A 16847-nucleotide genomic window follows, 5' to 3' on the forward strand; every position below is an offset into this window, starting at 1 on the left:
ATTTCATTCAAATAATAGTTGAAATTAGATTTTCTGCAAGCAGGCTGATTTGAATGTTTTGTAATTTGCTGTTTTTTTCTCCTTTTTCTTGACACAGAAATCTTGTCACCACAACGACCTCCTGCTCCTCCTACTGAGTATTTTCAGATTAATCTTGGTGGTTATAAACCAATAGACCTGAAATCAAATCCAGCAGCCATTTCTTTGTCTGGATATGTTGGTTGTATACGTGGATTCTCTGTTGATAACAAGACTGTTGATTTTAGTCTTGGAAAAGACCCTGTTGAAAATGGTATGTACAACAAGCACCATACTTAGAAATATTTGTTGATGACTTTATGAAAACTAGTACTTTGACTTATTGACAGTGTTAAGTGAAGGCACTGTTAGCATGTAACTTAATTTAGCTAGTAATCATTTAAATGAACTATTGTATTTAAAAGTATGTTCTGAGAAAGAACTGATTCTTGTCTATTAAGTTGTGCTGCTCACAAACCAAAAAGAATAAATTATGGCTGTACCACTAGAATTCTAACACCCGTTCCTTCATTAGAATAACTGTGTTTAGAATAATTTTCTTTAATAACTTAGTTTAGTGTTTTGTGTATTCTAACTGTAAATATGCTGTGTTTATTACTAATGACAACTGAACTACTTCTGCAGTACTTCTATCACATAAATATTTAATTTAACTGTGGTCCACAGGAGCTATGGTAACATGGGAACAGTTTGGTATAGCACTTTTTCTATAATCTGTGCTGGGAAGGAGATAATAGAACTCCTTGTCATAATTATGTCATCATAAAAATATTCCAGCCTAATTATTTGTTAATTAACTTTGCCTGTGATGTGCATAATAGGGATTCTGTAGACTGAAATCCTGAAACTCTTGCATGATTTCAATATGATTTAAGTACTTGACTAATTGAGTTATTAATTAACTTAGCCTGTGATGTGCCTAATAGGGATTCTGTAGACTGAAATGCCCAAAACTCTTGCATGATTTCAATATGATTTAAGTACTTGACTAGTTATCTTCATTTCACTGTAATATTAGATGCATTCTGTATCAGTTACACAGAAAGACGCAATCAGTAAATACTCCTGACTTCTTCAATTCCCCACAACAGCTTTTTCAGTATGAGGTTTGTGTACTATAATTTATGTTTGCATATTATTATTTATACATGTATGTATTCATGATATCAATATTGTAGTGTATGATTCACATTTAACATATTATTTACCAGCAATAACAATCTTTAATGACACAGCTGTGATATTTCTCTCAGCTTACAACAACTTTGTTGAGATGGCAGGTCCTGAAGCACTCAAGTACATTGGCTTTAAGTCATATAATGGCATGTTTAAATTTGGAAATAAAGGTAAAAAAAATAAACATTGTTATGTGTCGTGCTGTATCTGCCTTATAAAACAGTGTGTCACTATGTGCTGAAACAGGAAGAGGGGGCATGGGACTGCAACTTTTAGCCAAATATCTGTTTCTCAGTCACTACATGTATATGAAGTTTCTATCTGATATATTTCAAAAGAATAAATAAACATAGCCTATGTGAATTCATAAATATATTCAAGAAGGAATTTGATAATATAATACAGTTAAAATTTTTTTCTGTATCAGCTTAATGATGTGAACTATTTTGCAACTGTATCACTATTTTCCTTTGTTAATTGCCTTTCTTGTGAAGAAGAAACTTTGGGCTCTGCAAAATCATTCCTGTCATATATGACATGTATAAGTTTTCCTTATTAATTTTTTGCCACTTGATTTGCACAAATATTATGTGCAGCATCACTTCTATTACCTTTTGTAAGACAGTATATTGAAATCATATTTGCCTCATTGAAGTGAATATTCAATCACATTACATGAACATAACTGTAATAAGTCTATAACCCAAGTTTAACAATTATAGACTAACCATCCACATGTTAACATACCAATGTAAATAAATATCCATGATATTATATCACTGTTTAAGATATTATAATTTCGTTTATAACTTGATTTCTATCCGTAAAATCACCTACAACGTGAGATACAACTTGCATCTTGTGACAATGTGATTGGGAAATCATTAATGCATACTAGAAACACTGTATAAAAATGTTATATTTTTATACAGCACATCATTATATATTGGCCCATAATGTTCAGTAGCTTTAAAATGCACCGAGTGATTGTATGAATCTGCCCTAATAATGTAAAATTCTAATGACATTGAGCCATGTCAGACCCAAAATAATTACATGTATAAACAATTTGTCTGATGTGTTGCCCTATTCAGGTTTGACTTTTTTTGAGCAGTTTTTATCACTTGGTGAATTCCATCAGATTTCACATGTATGATTCACAAAGAAAGCATACTCATCATACCTTTCACATTTCAGACATAAGCTAGGCCTATCAAAGCTTCCTACCTATGTTGGAAAAGGTATGTCATCACTGAGGGATGTAGCCAAAGAATAAAGTGCTGTATCCCACAATGATTATCTTCAATTGTTGTTTGGTATATAAAATTAAGAAAACTACAGAAGAAGAGAAGTGACTTGTTTTTTATTGCCATGTTAAATGTGAGAGAGCTAAACATGCATACTTTAAGTCAGATGATGGACTGGAATTCATCTCAGCTTCTTTAATATTTATGTGGCGACTGAACCTGTGTACTGATTGATAAACTGGAGATTTCAAGCATACTTCTTTTCTGTTCATCAAAGAATAACTGTCTCAAACCAACTAACAGAAAGCATGTTTCTTGAGAAAATGACTCTGATAAAAATTTAGGTGAACTGAGAGTGACAACATTGTATATAAACTTAAACAGACAGTGTCATGAAAATAGATTGATGAGAGAGAAAAAGAAATGTTACAGAAATCATGTGTAATAAATAAAATGTCTTTTTGTTACAACCTTTTTACAAAATTTTCTGTTTTCTAACGTCATCAGGCTTGAATGAATGCTTAAGTTTTGAACTGATTCCTTTGTCGTCATTGTTAAAAACCGACTGTCATAAGAGATACTCTGGTAAACCCTTACACATATTTCATAATCAGCCTACTTATGTCATGGTGATGTGATAAAATAGTCAAGGTATTTGCTTAGTCCCCCACAAATAATGTCAATGTCTGCAATAAAGGTTTACTTGTAATGCCACTAATTACATTGGAAAGTAAGCTTATCACTGGTTGCTCTTTATCTTACCAGCAGTAAATAACTGCTTCAGTATGCAGCTAATGATATGTCAACTCTCTCAGTTAAAACTATTGTTGTACATTCTGATCTCAGTATCTTTCTTGACAACAAAAACCCATTAGGTCAGTGCATGAAGTAAGATTTTTGTCTCATTAAACTTGATTCTGTGCTTGTTTGTGAAGCAGTTTTCAGTAACAACTGATTTGTCCAATTTTTTTCTTTAATATTTCTGTGGTGATGTGTACAGTTTCCTGCCACTTGGAACAGTCTCCTACCTGCATTTCATGTCCAATCCTCAGTACCTCATAGTTTGATGTCTTGGTGAAATAGCTGAAAACTGTTTTTCAGGGATCGTGCAAGTGATGTACACTACTCAGCTTTCACAGTTAACTAGCTCTTTCCACATTTATTAGCACTGTAAACGGTGCAGTGGCAAGATACAATTTCACATTCACACATCTTGCACAGGTAGGAATCACATCAGTGAACTGACACAATAATCAGTTAACTCAATAAGAGCTTGACGCAGTGGTAGCATGATGAAAAGAAAGGTGCACATGGTAATGTTTTCAATAACGTCACATCAATGAAAGTATCACCTGGTAAATTAATCACTTTACAAATGCAGATGTTAAATGGTAGTTCTTCTGATGCATATTTTTGTGGAACTGTCACATAGACGTTATGCCAATGTTGCCATTGCAGACTATATTCTATATAGATTTTGCTCAAGTTAATTCCGATGACAGACTTTTGCGATAAAGTTACACACAGATGTTACGCACTTACTTCCCAACTGCAGACTTTCATGCACATTTGTTGTAAAAAGATATTGGCATTATAATGGTTCTCTTGACACAGGTGTTGCTTGTTCACATCTGAGCAATGATTGTGATATCTGGGTAGCATCCAACTATTTAAAAACTGGTTTGTGGACTGATTTTTATTTTGGAAACTACATAATCATTTGAAAACCTGCTTGGTTAGATTTTTCTACTCTAAAATACCATATGCTGAGGCAGTAATGTAGCTTATTAAATATGTTATGGGTTAGAAAATTATAAAAGTTTATGGAATACCCTATTTATGAGTGCAAGTACGATATTGAAAAATGTGGTAAAATATGCAGATATCTTGGTTTAATCAATCACTGAGTGTGTCACATTACACATGATAATTAGGCTAACAAAAGTATAATAGCAAAAGGTCAGAATCTAACAAGCACAGAGGTGAAGTCTGCAATTGAAAATAACGATGGTTTGGGACTTCAACATTAATTATCTCATAAGTTAATTAGTTTTATGAAAATTGGAGTATGTTACTGAAAATTTTGAATGCATGTCTTTCTAATAGTGTATGTTGTGACTTACCAAACGAAAGCACTGGCATGTCGATAGACACACAAACAAATACAAACATACACACAAAATTCAAGCTTTTGCAACCAACGGTTGCTTCGTCAGGAAAGAGGGAAGGAGAGGGAAAGATGAATGGATGCGGGTTTTAAGGGAGAGGATAAGGAGTCATTCCAATCCCGGGAGCGGAAAGACTTACCTTAGGGGGAAAAAAGGACAGGTATACACTCACACACACATACTTCTGCTTGTGTCTGTGTATGTGCGGATGGATATGTGTGTGTGTGTGTGTGTGCGCGAGTGTATACCTGTCCTTTTTTTCCCCCTAAGGTAAGTCTTTCCGCTCCCGGGATTGGAATGACTCCTTATCCTCTCCCTTAAAACCCGCATCCATTCATCTTTCCCTCTCCTTCCCTCTTTCCTGACGAAGCAACCGTTGGTTGCGAAAGCTTGAATTTTGTGTGTATGTTTGTATTTGTTTGTGTGTCTATCGACATGCCAGCACTTTCGTTTGGTAAGTCACATCATTTTTGTTTTTAGATATATTTTTCCCACATGGAATGTTTCCCTCTGTTATATTAATAGTGTATGTTAATTTATATAAATAGGTGGAGTAGTACACTAGAAATTTCTCATGAAGAATTACAGTACTATTTCCAGTTAGTCTTATACTTCGATTAATGGATTTTTCAGTAAAACTAAATGCAGTATTGGAGTTGGCATATTGAAAATATTACCTTGAATAATAAAAGTGGGGAAAAGTTTGTGAAATATGTGAGCACATTTGACAAGCATAATATTTAGGAAATGTACAAAATTGGAAAAATGAGCAAAAAAAAAAAATTTGTTATCAGGAGACAACGTCATGAAAAAGCGTGTAATTACAACTTGCTATGCCTTTCACTGACTGACATATCTATGACTGTGCTCAAACAAAATAAATGTTAGAAATTCCAAGATCCCTAAAACCAAGACCTTTTTTTTTTTTTTTTATCAGGCGTAACACCCCTTTTAGTAAAACCTCCAAAATGGCAACTTTCCTCCTCTCTCTTTCTCTTAATTATTCACATGATCATTGAACTGTGTGGTTGATGGACAATGGAGAGTTGGATTTAATAAGCGTTTCAACAATTCTCGATAATAAAATTGGTCATTGCTTCATCAATAAGCATAAAGTTGTCTTGGATGAGACAAAAATCTTTTCCTATATGATAATGAACAAGGCTAATATCAAATCAGTTGTAAAAGAGTTCTTGGTTGGGCATTGCTCCTGTCCTGTAAGGAAGTATCTAGAAAAACAAAATTGCACTACCCTTTTGTATTACATTTGTAAAATGTCCTCAATTATACAATATTCTGTAATATTATTTCTAGTTGAAATCGTGCAAGAAATGTTTGTATCATTTTAGAATTGGTCCAGGTTTTACTGTCCACAGTTTACTGCACAAAACCCCATTAAATAAGTATATAAATGTGCAACAACTGTAGTTGTGACACTAGATAAACACACTTGTTTTCTCATTTTTCCTTCCTTTCAATGTTCTAACTGGATTGATGTGGATCAATTTAACTTCTTTTTCTGTTCCAATCTCTTCATCTCAGAGTAGTGCCAGCACCAAACATTCCCAATTATTTATTGGATATCTTCCAATCCCTGTCACCTCCTCCTGTTTTCATCCTCCACAGTTCCCCCAAGCATAATGGAAATCATTCCTTTGTGTCAAGCCACATCTCTTTGGCATCCTACCCCTTCTCCTTATCAATGATTTATGCATGTTCTTCTCCTCACTGATTCTGTGGAGAACCTCCTCATTTTGTGTTATAAGTTCACCTAACATAAACATCTTTTTTATAGAATCACAGCTCAAATGCTTTTGATTTTTCATTTTTTACATTTATCCCACAGTTCATGAGACTCACTTCCATATAATGCTATGACCAAATGTGCATTCTCAGAAATTTTGTGTTAACATTATTCTTCTTTCCAAATCAGTTCACTGACCATTGTCATTCTCTTCCCAAAGATCCAAATGGGAAACTAGTTTAGATTCTGGAGGGATTCTCATGTTGCTTTATTTTTAATTACAGTCCACATATCCTGTGGATGCAAATGAAATGTCTTTAATGCAGTAGTATCCATCACATTCTGAATCTACATACTGTTGATCACTGCTGATTCTTCTGCCTTTTAGGGACAGTTTCCCACCCCAATGACATGAACCTGCTATCAACCTTTGTCTCACCTCCATCCACTTTGACGGGGCCATTGACAGGGTGAGGGTGTTTCTTTATTCCAGAATTCTTCAACCACTCAGATAGAACCCACAATCCAGATTGTTTTGATCTAGTCAGAGATGCTACCCCTAGACTGGCGTGACCCTTGATGCCGAGGGCTAGAGAAAAATGTGCTGAAGTATTTATTTCCCGGTTGTATCAATGGCACTACTAGCATTCCTCCATCACAGTCATTGCACAATCTCTTTTTGCATCTTCAAGCTCCTTAACTTCAATACAGGTGACCTCCAAAGAATCTGTTATGACAGTCAATGTTTGACACTGATGCAAGAGGAAGCTGTAAAAAGCTTGAGTTTTCATTCATACTATTGTAGCAATAAAACCAAGAACATTTTATCCAAGACTATAGCAACTGTGTCATCATTGTTTCACAACTATTAGTTATCATGGACGTTATGAATGAACTATTATTTCATGAAAAAAAAGATTCACTTCTAGTTAGTAATAAGATCATTCACTAACAGAGACAGAAAGTGTCAAAATAGTTCAAATTTCAAAAAAATAAAAGCTCTCTCTGCACAGCTTTTTTATTGGCCATTTATTTAGAAGATGTGCCTTCCAAACCCGATATCCTGTAACAAAGAATATTGAGATAGATGTAAATTTTAATTACTATAATCAATAATTGTCACAGACAAGTCACAAATGGATAAGCTTATAATTTCATATTTTTTCTTTTACGATTGTGTCATTACACTCTTATTTGAATTCATTGCACTTCCATTCTGAATATTTTGCCCCCTCTTCCATCAGTATTATGTGTTATGTGCATTTCAGAAATATAGCCACTTACTGTCTTCAGGTATAGGAATGTTTCTTTAACTTTGTACAACATTTGGTAATGGGATGATGTCTTGTACATGCCTTACTGAATTTTAGATGTGTGCTGTTGCTGTAAATTGCTTTGTGTCTTCCCCCTGTGTTATAGTGAAAATACCATATGTATATGTGTAAATGGTGTCAAAGTGTCAAATATGAACTAAAGACTCTATAACATAGTAAAAACATGTAACAGTGAAACAAAAAACTGGATAATGAAATCATCAGCCACTCATTGACATTAGGCAGCCTGAATGTCTCCCTTTGTTAATCTAGTGACATTCACAGTTACAACTGAGATGGACAAAAGTACTCTGTGATTAGCTAATGAAATTATGGAAATAGATTCCTGGTCAGATTCATCATATTTCCTATTATATTCTATCAGTAGCTTTGTCACAGTGCACTGGCTTTGTAACACCTGTCATCTTGGTGACTGGACTGAAACATACTTAGGATAGAGGTGGCAGTGTTATGCTATGGAGACACTCAGATGATCTACCAATGATTGTTACAGAGCACAGCACCTAAGTTCTCTGCTGTCTCAGTGTTATTGCTGACTTATTGTTTTCCTTCTTGTCTGATTTTCTCTTTCCACTAGTACCATTATCCATGGCATAAAGCCACACCATGGAACACTGATTCGATAATCATGATAAGTTCTATATGATGTTCTGACCCTCAGATTTACTAGATAACAGTATTATCAGACACATTTTGGATGTTTTTAAAACCGTCTCACAACTCACAAACCATTTTGTCCTTGACTGTGAGAAAAGTAGATGTTTGGCACCATTTACTGCAGAATTCATGACATTTCAAGTAGCAGTTGTTCATCAGGTTGAAGTCAACCAGTACCCTATAAGATGCCTGGTCAAAACATTCTAAGTGATCACAGTAGCCTATATAATTAACTGTGACTACGTTTGTAATTGAATGCAGAACACTGGCATAAAATCTGTAATCAGCTTTCATATAGTTCACTTCCCCTTCCATTGCTTACCAAGATATACCAACAAAAATTTATTCCACCAAAGGTATTTTAACCACCAATTCCCAGAGTGACAACCAGTTATCACTGTGATTCAATAGACTCAACTGTGTAAACATGTGAGATAGAAGTAAAAGTACAAAATTGTGAGCAATTCTCACTTGATAATTTTTCCAGGAAAAAGCAGCAGTGAACTTTAATCATTTGACATCTAGTTCCAACTCTGTGAATTCTTGAGATAGGAAAAGAAAACATATGGAAAGCAGCAACATTCAATTCAAAAACTCTGTATCAAAGGAAAGAAAAATGTGTCAGACTTTCAGTACTACACTCCTGGAAATGGAAAAAAGAACACATTGACACCGGTGTGTCAGACCCACCATACTTGCTCCGGACACTGCGAGAGGGCTGTACAAGCAATGATCACACGCACGGCACAGCGGACACACCAGGAACCGCGGTGTTGGCCGTCGAATGGCGCTAGCTGCGCAGCATTTGTGCACCGCCGCCGTCAGTGTCAGCCAGTTTTCCGTGGCATACGGAGCTCCATCGCAGTCTTTAACACTGGTAGCACGCCGCGACAGCGTGGACGTGAACCGTATGTGCAGTTGACGGACTTTGAGCGAGGGCGTACAGTGGGCATGCGGGAGGCCGGGTGGACGTACCGCCGAATTGCTCAACACGTGGGGTGTGAGGTCTCCACAGTACATCGATGTTGTCGCCAGTGGTCGGCGGAAGGTGCACGTGCCCGTCGACCTGGGACCGGACCGCAGCGACGCACGGATGCACGCCAAGACCGTAGGATCCTACGCAGTGCCATAGGGGACCGCACCGCCACTTCCCAGCAAATTAGGGACACTGTTGCTCCTGGGGTATCGGCAAGGACCATTCGCAACCGTCTCCATGAAGCTAGGCTATGGTCCCGCACACCGATAGGGCGTCTTCCGCTCACGCCCCAACATCGTGCAGCCCGCCTCCAGTGGTGTCGTGACAGGCGTGAATGGAGGGACGAATGGAGACGTGTCGTCTTCAGCGATTAGAGTCGCTTCTGCCTTGGTGCCAATGATGGTCGTATGCGTGTTTGGCGCCGTGCAGGTGAGCGCCACAATCAGGACTGCATACGACCGAGGCACACAGGGCCAACACCTGGCATCATGGTGTGGGGAGCGATCTCCTACACTGGCCGTACACCACTGGTGATCGTCGAGGGGACACTGAATAGTGCACGGTACATCCAAACCGTCATCGAACCCATCGTTCTACCATTCCTAGACCGGCAAGGGAACTTGCTGTTCCAACAGGACAATGCACGTCCGCATGTATCCCGTGCCACCCAACGTGCTCTAGAAGGTGTAAGTCAACTACCCTGGCCAGCAAGATCTCTGGATCTGTCCCCCATTGTGCATGTTTGGGACTGGATGAAGCGTCGTCTCACGCGGTCTGCACGTCCAGCACGAACGCTGGTCCAACTGATGCGCCAGTTGGAAATGGCATGGCAAGCCGTTCCACAGGACTACATCCAGCATCTCTACGATCGTCTCCATGGGAGAATAGCAGCCTGCATTGCTGCGTAAGGTGGATATACACTGTACTAGTGCCGACATTGTGCATGCTCTGTTGCCTGTGTCTATGTGCCTGTGGTTCTGTCAGTGTGATCATGTGATGTATCTGACCCCAGGAATGTGTCAATAAAGTTTCCCCTTCCTGGGCAATGAATTCAAGGTGTTCTTATTTCAATTTCCAGGAGTGTAGATTGAATGTAAATATAAACAGGAGACAGGCAAATGACAACTTAGGAACCAAATATGTTACAGTGGTATTTCATTAGAACTCAAAAGAAATGCTGTGAAAAGAGCATTTTTGATTCTGGTTCCTATAATACTTGGGAATTTAGTTTGCACATGTAGCTCTAGCTTCACTTCACATCATCTCCATTTCTACTACTTCCCTGCTCTTACACAGTATCTAAATATTTCATAAAAGTAAAGTGTAATAAAAGTGTAAGGAAACAAGAAACAAAGAAGTCGAAAAATTAAAATGATGAATGAGAAATAGTTAAAGAGAAGGTTCATACAGAAATGGAACAGGGAATGTGAAATATTAAAAATGAGATCAACATTAAATTGGCTTTATTTAGGATAGCTAAGAAGATCTACATGCAGTGTTGACACACACATTTGAAGCAGCCAAGCAAGTTGCTGTTTTCAAACGTGGAATGAGATATAAGAAGAGCTCTAGTTTCTTTTCCCCAGCAGCATAATTAAGCAAAGATTATTAACATAATGGTGTCTGAAATCCTAGCAAATTAAGCTAGAGATTCTAGTTTCATTAAGGCTTTGTGTTTAATATTTACTTTACTAACACCACGGCAGGCATCTCATCTGTTGGTCAATGTTCATTTCATTGAACACTGGCAGCAAAGAAAAGTGTGTCTAAGAGCCTGTTGAGGGTTGAACTCAAAGTGTAGCTAGCAGTGTAACACCATATAAGATACACTCCTGGAAATTGAAATAAGAACACCGTGAATTCATTGTCCCAGGAAGGGGAAACTTTATTGACACATTCCTGGGGTCAGATACATCACATGATCACACTGACAGAACCACAGGCACATAGACACAGGCAACAGAGCATGCACAATGTCGGCACTAGTACAGTGTATATCCACCTTTCGCAGCAATGCAGGCTGCTATTCTCCCATGGAGACGATCGTAGAGATGCTGGATGTAGTCCTGTGGAACGGCTTGCCATGCCATTTCCACCTGGCGCCTCAGTTGGACCAGCGTTCGTGCTGGACGTGCAGACCGCGTGAGACGACGCTTCATCCAGTCCCAAACACGCTCAATGGGGGACAGATCCGGAGATCTTGCTGGCCAGGGTAGTTGACTTACACCTTCTAGAGCACGTTGGGTGGCACGGGATACATGCGGACGTGCATTGTCCTGTTGGAACAGCAAGTTCCCTTGCTGGTCTAGGAATGGTAGAACGATGGGTTCGATGACAGTTTGGATGTACCGTGCACTATTCAGTGCCCCCTCGACGATCACCAATGGTGTACGGCCAGTGTAGGAGATCGCTCCCCACACCATGATGCCGGGTGTTGGCCCTGTGTGCCTCGGTCGTATGCAGTCCTGATTGTGGCGCTCACCTGCACGGCGCCAAACACGCATACGACCATCATTGGCACCAAGGCAGAAGTGACTCTCATCGCTGAAGACGACACGTCTCCATTCGTCCCTCCATTCACGCCTGTCGCGACACCACTGGAGGCGGGCTGCACGATGTTGGGGCGTGAGCGGAAGATGGCCTAACGGTGTGTGGGACCGTAGCCCAGCTTCATGGAGACGGTTGCGAATGGTCCTCGCCGATACCCCAGGAGCAACAGTGTCCCTAATTTGCTGGGAAGTGGCGGTGCGGTCCCCTACGGCACTGCGTAGGATCCTACGGTCTTGGTGTGCATCCGTGCGTCGCTGCGGTCCGGTCCCAGGTCGACGGGCACGTGCACCTTCCGCCGACCACTGGCGATAACATCGATGTACTGTGGAGACCTCACGCCCCACGTGTTGAGCAATTCGGCGGTACGTCCACCCGGCCTCCTGCATGCCCACTATACGCCCTCGCTCAAAGTCCGTCAACTGCACATACGGTTCACGTCCACGCTGTCGCGGCATGCTACCAGTGTTAAAGACTGCGATGGAGCTTCGTATGCCACGGCAAACTGGCTGACACTGACGGCGGCGGTGCACAAATGCTGCGCAGCTAGCGCCATTCGACGGCCAACACCGCGGTTCCTGGTGTGTCCGCTGTGCCGTGCGTGTGATCATTGCTTGTACAGCCCTCTCGCAGTGTCCGGAGCAAGTATGGTGGGTCTGACACACCGGTGTCAATGTGTTCTTTTTTCCATTTCCAGGAGTGTATTTCACAAGATGCTTGGAATCAACTTTAGAGTTCATACTTACAACATGTCAGTCACCAGAATATTCTGGATACCACTGATAAACTTGCTGTTGATCACTCGTAAACTGTGCAGTCTGCATAAAAATGTAGTTGTCTTTCTGACTGATTACCCAAAAGTGTATCTTCCATGTGTCATAGTCCCAAAACACTTTTAAGATGTGTTCTTTTTACCTTTCATTGCAGAATGTGGCCTGAGATATAAATGACTGCCATTGCAATGTTTTCAGTACAAATACTCGCAGCCAGGAATGGAATGTGTAAGAATGTCTCTTTTTCATGAGCTAATTTGCAGAAAGGGATAGCTACCAAACAGTGTCCTGAATTAAAGTTGGGGTGTCCTTATATTTGATATCATGTTTATGATAATACTGAAGGTTTAATACTGAAGCTTTACTGAGGGATCAGAAAATGCTGTACTCTGGAAAATGTTATTCATGATAAATGGGATTTGTGAACTAAACAATTTAGATTAGATTTAAAACTGAAGTCAGAAATTTTCAAAACAAACGTCATTGAATATTATTATTATTATTATTATTATTATTATTATTATTATTATTTTCCTGCTATTCTCCACTAAATTCAGATCCAAAGTTCAATATGTGTTCCTGCTAGTTCTCAGGAAGACTGTAACTTAATGGAAATACTTCTCTCTTGTTTCTCTCATTAATTTTGAATCCTTATGTTAACAGTAAAGGAAAGAATAAATTGCTGCTCACCATAAAGCTGATATGTTGAGTTGCAGACAAGCATAATGAAGGGACTGTTACACATTTAGCTTCTGGCTCAAGCCTTCTTCAGAAAAGGTGGCTCGGCCAAAGTTTGCTGATATTCCAACCTCAAGTTTCCATTGTTTGATGGTGCCTTAATGTGTTTTGCTTTGACTGTAATTGAACCATTTGTTTCTGTATGCTTATGGGGTTTTGTGTTGTTTACTAATGCTGAATATATCTAAAAATAAAGATGCTGTTACTTACCAAACGAAAGCGTTGGTATGTTGATAGGAAACAATAAAAAACACACAAACAAACACACAAATTTCAAGCTTTCGCAACCCAAGGTTGCTTCGTCAGGAAAGAGGGAAGGAGAGGGAAAGACGAAAGGATGTGGGTTTTAAGGGAGAGGGTAAGGAGTCATTCCAATCCCAGTAGGGAAAAGACTTATCTTAGGGGGAGAAAGGGACAGGTATACACTTGCACACACACACACACACACACACACACACACACACACACACACACACACACACACACTAGCAGACATTGTAAAGGCAAAGAGTTTAGGCAGAGATGTCATTCGAGGCGGAAGTACAGAGGCAAAGACGTTGTTGAGTGACAAGTGATGTGCGAGGGGTGGCAACTTGAAATTAGAGGAGGTTTTGGCCAGATGGGTAACGGGAAGAGAGGATATATTGAAGGGCAAGTTCCCATCTCCAGAGTTCTGATAGGTTGGTGTCAGTGGGAAGTATCCAGATAACCCGGACGGTGTAACACTGTGCCAAGATGTGCTGGCCGTGCACCAAGGCATCTTTAGCCACAGGGTGATCCTCATTACCAACGAACACTGTCTGCCTGTGTCCGTTCATGCGAATGGACAGTTTGTTGCTGGTCATTCTCACATAGAACACCTCACAGTGTAGGCATGTCAGTTGGTAAATCACATGGGTGCTTTCACACGTGGCTCTGCCTTTGATTGTGTACAACTTCTGGGCTACAGGACTGGAGTAGGTGGTGGTAGGAGGGTGCATGGGACAGGTCTTACACTGGGGGCAGTTACAAGGGTAGGAGCCAGAGGGTAGGGAAGGAGGTTTGGGGATTTCATAGGGATGAACCAAGAGGTTACGAAGGTTAGATGGATGGTGGAAAGACATTCTTGGTGGAGTGAGGAGGATTTCATGAAGGATGGATCTCATTTCAGGGCAGGATTTAAGGAAGTCATATCCCTGCTGGAGAGCCACATTCAGAGTCTGATCCAGTCCCGGAAAGTATCCTGTCACAAGTGGGGCACTTTGGAGGTTCTTCTTTGGGAGGTTCTGGGTTTGAGGGGATGAGGAAGTGGCTCTAGCTATTTGCTTCTGTACCAGGTTGGGAGGGTAGTTGCTGGATGCGAAAGCTGTTTTCAGGTTGTTGGTGTAATGGTTCAGGGATTCAGGACTGGAGCAGATTCGTTTGCCACGAAGACCTAAGCTGTAGGGAAGCGACCATTTGATATGGAATGGGTGGCAGCTGTCAAAATGGAGGTACTGTTGCTTGTTGGTGGGTTTGATGTGGACGGATGTGTGAAGCTGGCCGTTGGACAGATGGAGGTCAATGTCAAGGAAAGTGGCATGGGATTTGGAATGGGACCAGGTGAATCTGATGGAACCAAAGGAGTTGACGTTGGAGAGGAAATTCTGGAGTTCTTCTTCACTGTGAGTCCAGATCATGAAGATGTCATCAATAAATCTGTACCAAACTTTGGGTTGGCAGGCTTGGGTAACCAAGAAGGCTTCCTCTAAGTGACCCATAAATAAGTTGGCGTACATTGATGCTATTTCCTTATACACAAATATCCCGCACGTCCAGGGCCTCACTGCGATGGAGCACTTCCTTTCACTCCGATCACCTGCTACCCTACCTAAAACCTCTTTCCTCATTACCTTAGCCAGCTTCATCCTAACCCACAACTTCTTCACTTTTGAAGGACAGACATACCAACAATTGAAGGGAACAGCCATGGGTACCAGGATGGCCCCCTCATACGCCAACCTATTTATGGGTCACTTAGAGGAAGCCTTCTTGGTTACCCAAGCCTGCCAACCCAAAGTTTGGTACAGATTTATTGATGATATCTTCATTATCTGGACTCACAGTGAAGAAGAACTCCAGAATTTCCTCCCCAACGTCAACTACTTTGGTTCCATGAATGGACACAGGCAGACAGTGTTTGTTGGTAATGAGGATCACCCTGTGGCTAAACATGCCTTGGTGTACAGCCAGCACATCTTGGCACAGTGTTACACCGTCCAGGTTATCTGGATACCTCCCACTGACACCATCCTATCAGAACTCTGGAGATGGGAACTTGCCCTTCAATATATCCTCTCTTCCCGTTACCCACCTGGCCTAAACCTCCGCTAATTTCAAGTTGCCACCCCTCGTACATCACTTGTCACTCAACAACATCTTTGCCTCTTACTTCCGCCTCGACTGACATCTCTGCCTAAACTCTTTGCCTTTACAATGTCTGCTTATGTCTGTATATGTGTGGTTGGATGTGTGTGTGTGTGTGTGTGTGTGTGTGTGTGTGTGTGTGTGTGTGCGAGTGTATACCTGTCCCTTTTTGCCCCTAAGGTAAGTCTTTCCCCTACCGGGATTGGAATGACTCCTTACCCTCTCCCTTAAAACCCACATCCTTTCATCTTTTCCTCTCCTTCCCTCTTTCCTGACGAAGCAACCTTGGGTTGCGAAAGCTTGAAATTTGTGTGTTTGTTTGTGTGTTTTTTATTGTCTCCTATCAACATACCAACGCTTTCGTTTGGTAGGTAACAGCATCTTTATTTTTAGATGTATTTTTCCCACTTGGAATGTTTCCCTCTATTATATTCTTACTAATGCTTAAAGTTTTTGTGGATATTATATTCTTTGAATGTTGGTTGCCAGGAAGTATTCAGTGTGGACTTGCACATGACGCTGTAAATTTCTCTGCATGCTTATATATCTTTAGGTGGTAATGAACAATGAAAATACCATCTGATTGTACAGGATTTGTTGCACTTAACTGATTCAGTCATTGTTATTGTATGTTTACTATGTCCTTCAGGCATAAAAATTGGATGCAAAATGAAATGTGATGAAGTTCCATGTAAAAACCAAGGCATTTGTATAGAGGACTTCAGTAAAGGAGAGAGCACATGTAATTGTGAATATACCTCATACTATGGAGAATCTTGTTCTGATGGTAAGTGTTGCACATTTTATAATGCGTACTCTGTATTTATAAATGTTGTCCAGAAAAAATCATACACATGCTGCTCTCTTGATTTCTTTTTTTCACAAAAAAATCACGTATAAGTTTAGATACCAAGCAGAAAGTTAAATTTTATCTTTCTCCACTGATTCCATTTCAGTATATCTTTTCATGGGAAAACATCCCACAGAATCATAGTCAACAATATGTACAATATAGGCATGGCTTTTGCATGGCTCAAAATCTATTTCTGAAAATTATTTTTAG

General features: G+C 40.0%; 1 protein-coding gene across 6 annotated transcripts in view; it reads left to right on the top strand.

The window, feature by feature from the left end:
- Positions 1-16847, top strand: part of LOC124788247 (neurexin-4) — a 545350-nt gene that overhangs the window by 386450 nt on the left and 142053 nt on the right. For all 6 annotated transcript variants that reach the window (XR_007016075.1, XM_047255435.1, XM_047255434.1 and 3 more), the window contains exons 24-25: positions 98-292; positions 16434-16571. Coding sequence is in view for 5 of the 6 variants with exons in the window: in XM_047255435.1 (XP_047111391.1) it covers positions 98-292; positions 16434-16571 (333 nt within the window). In the remaining variant the exon portion in view is untranslated. The remainder of the gene's footprint in view (positions 1-97; positions 293-16433; positions 16572-16847) is intronic.

This window comes from Schistocerca piceifrons, chromosome 3 (genome assembly GCF_021461385.2).
Source record: "Schistocerca piceifrons isolate TAMUIC-IGC-003096 chromosome 3, iqSchPice1.1, whole genome shotgun sequence".
In the NCBI taxonomy this organism is placed as follows: Eukaryota; Metazoa; Arthropoda; class Insecta; order Orthoptera; family Acrididae; genus Schistocerca; species Schistocerca piceifrons.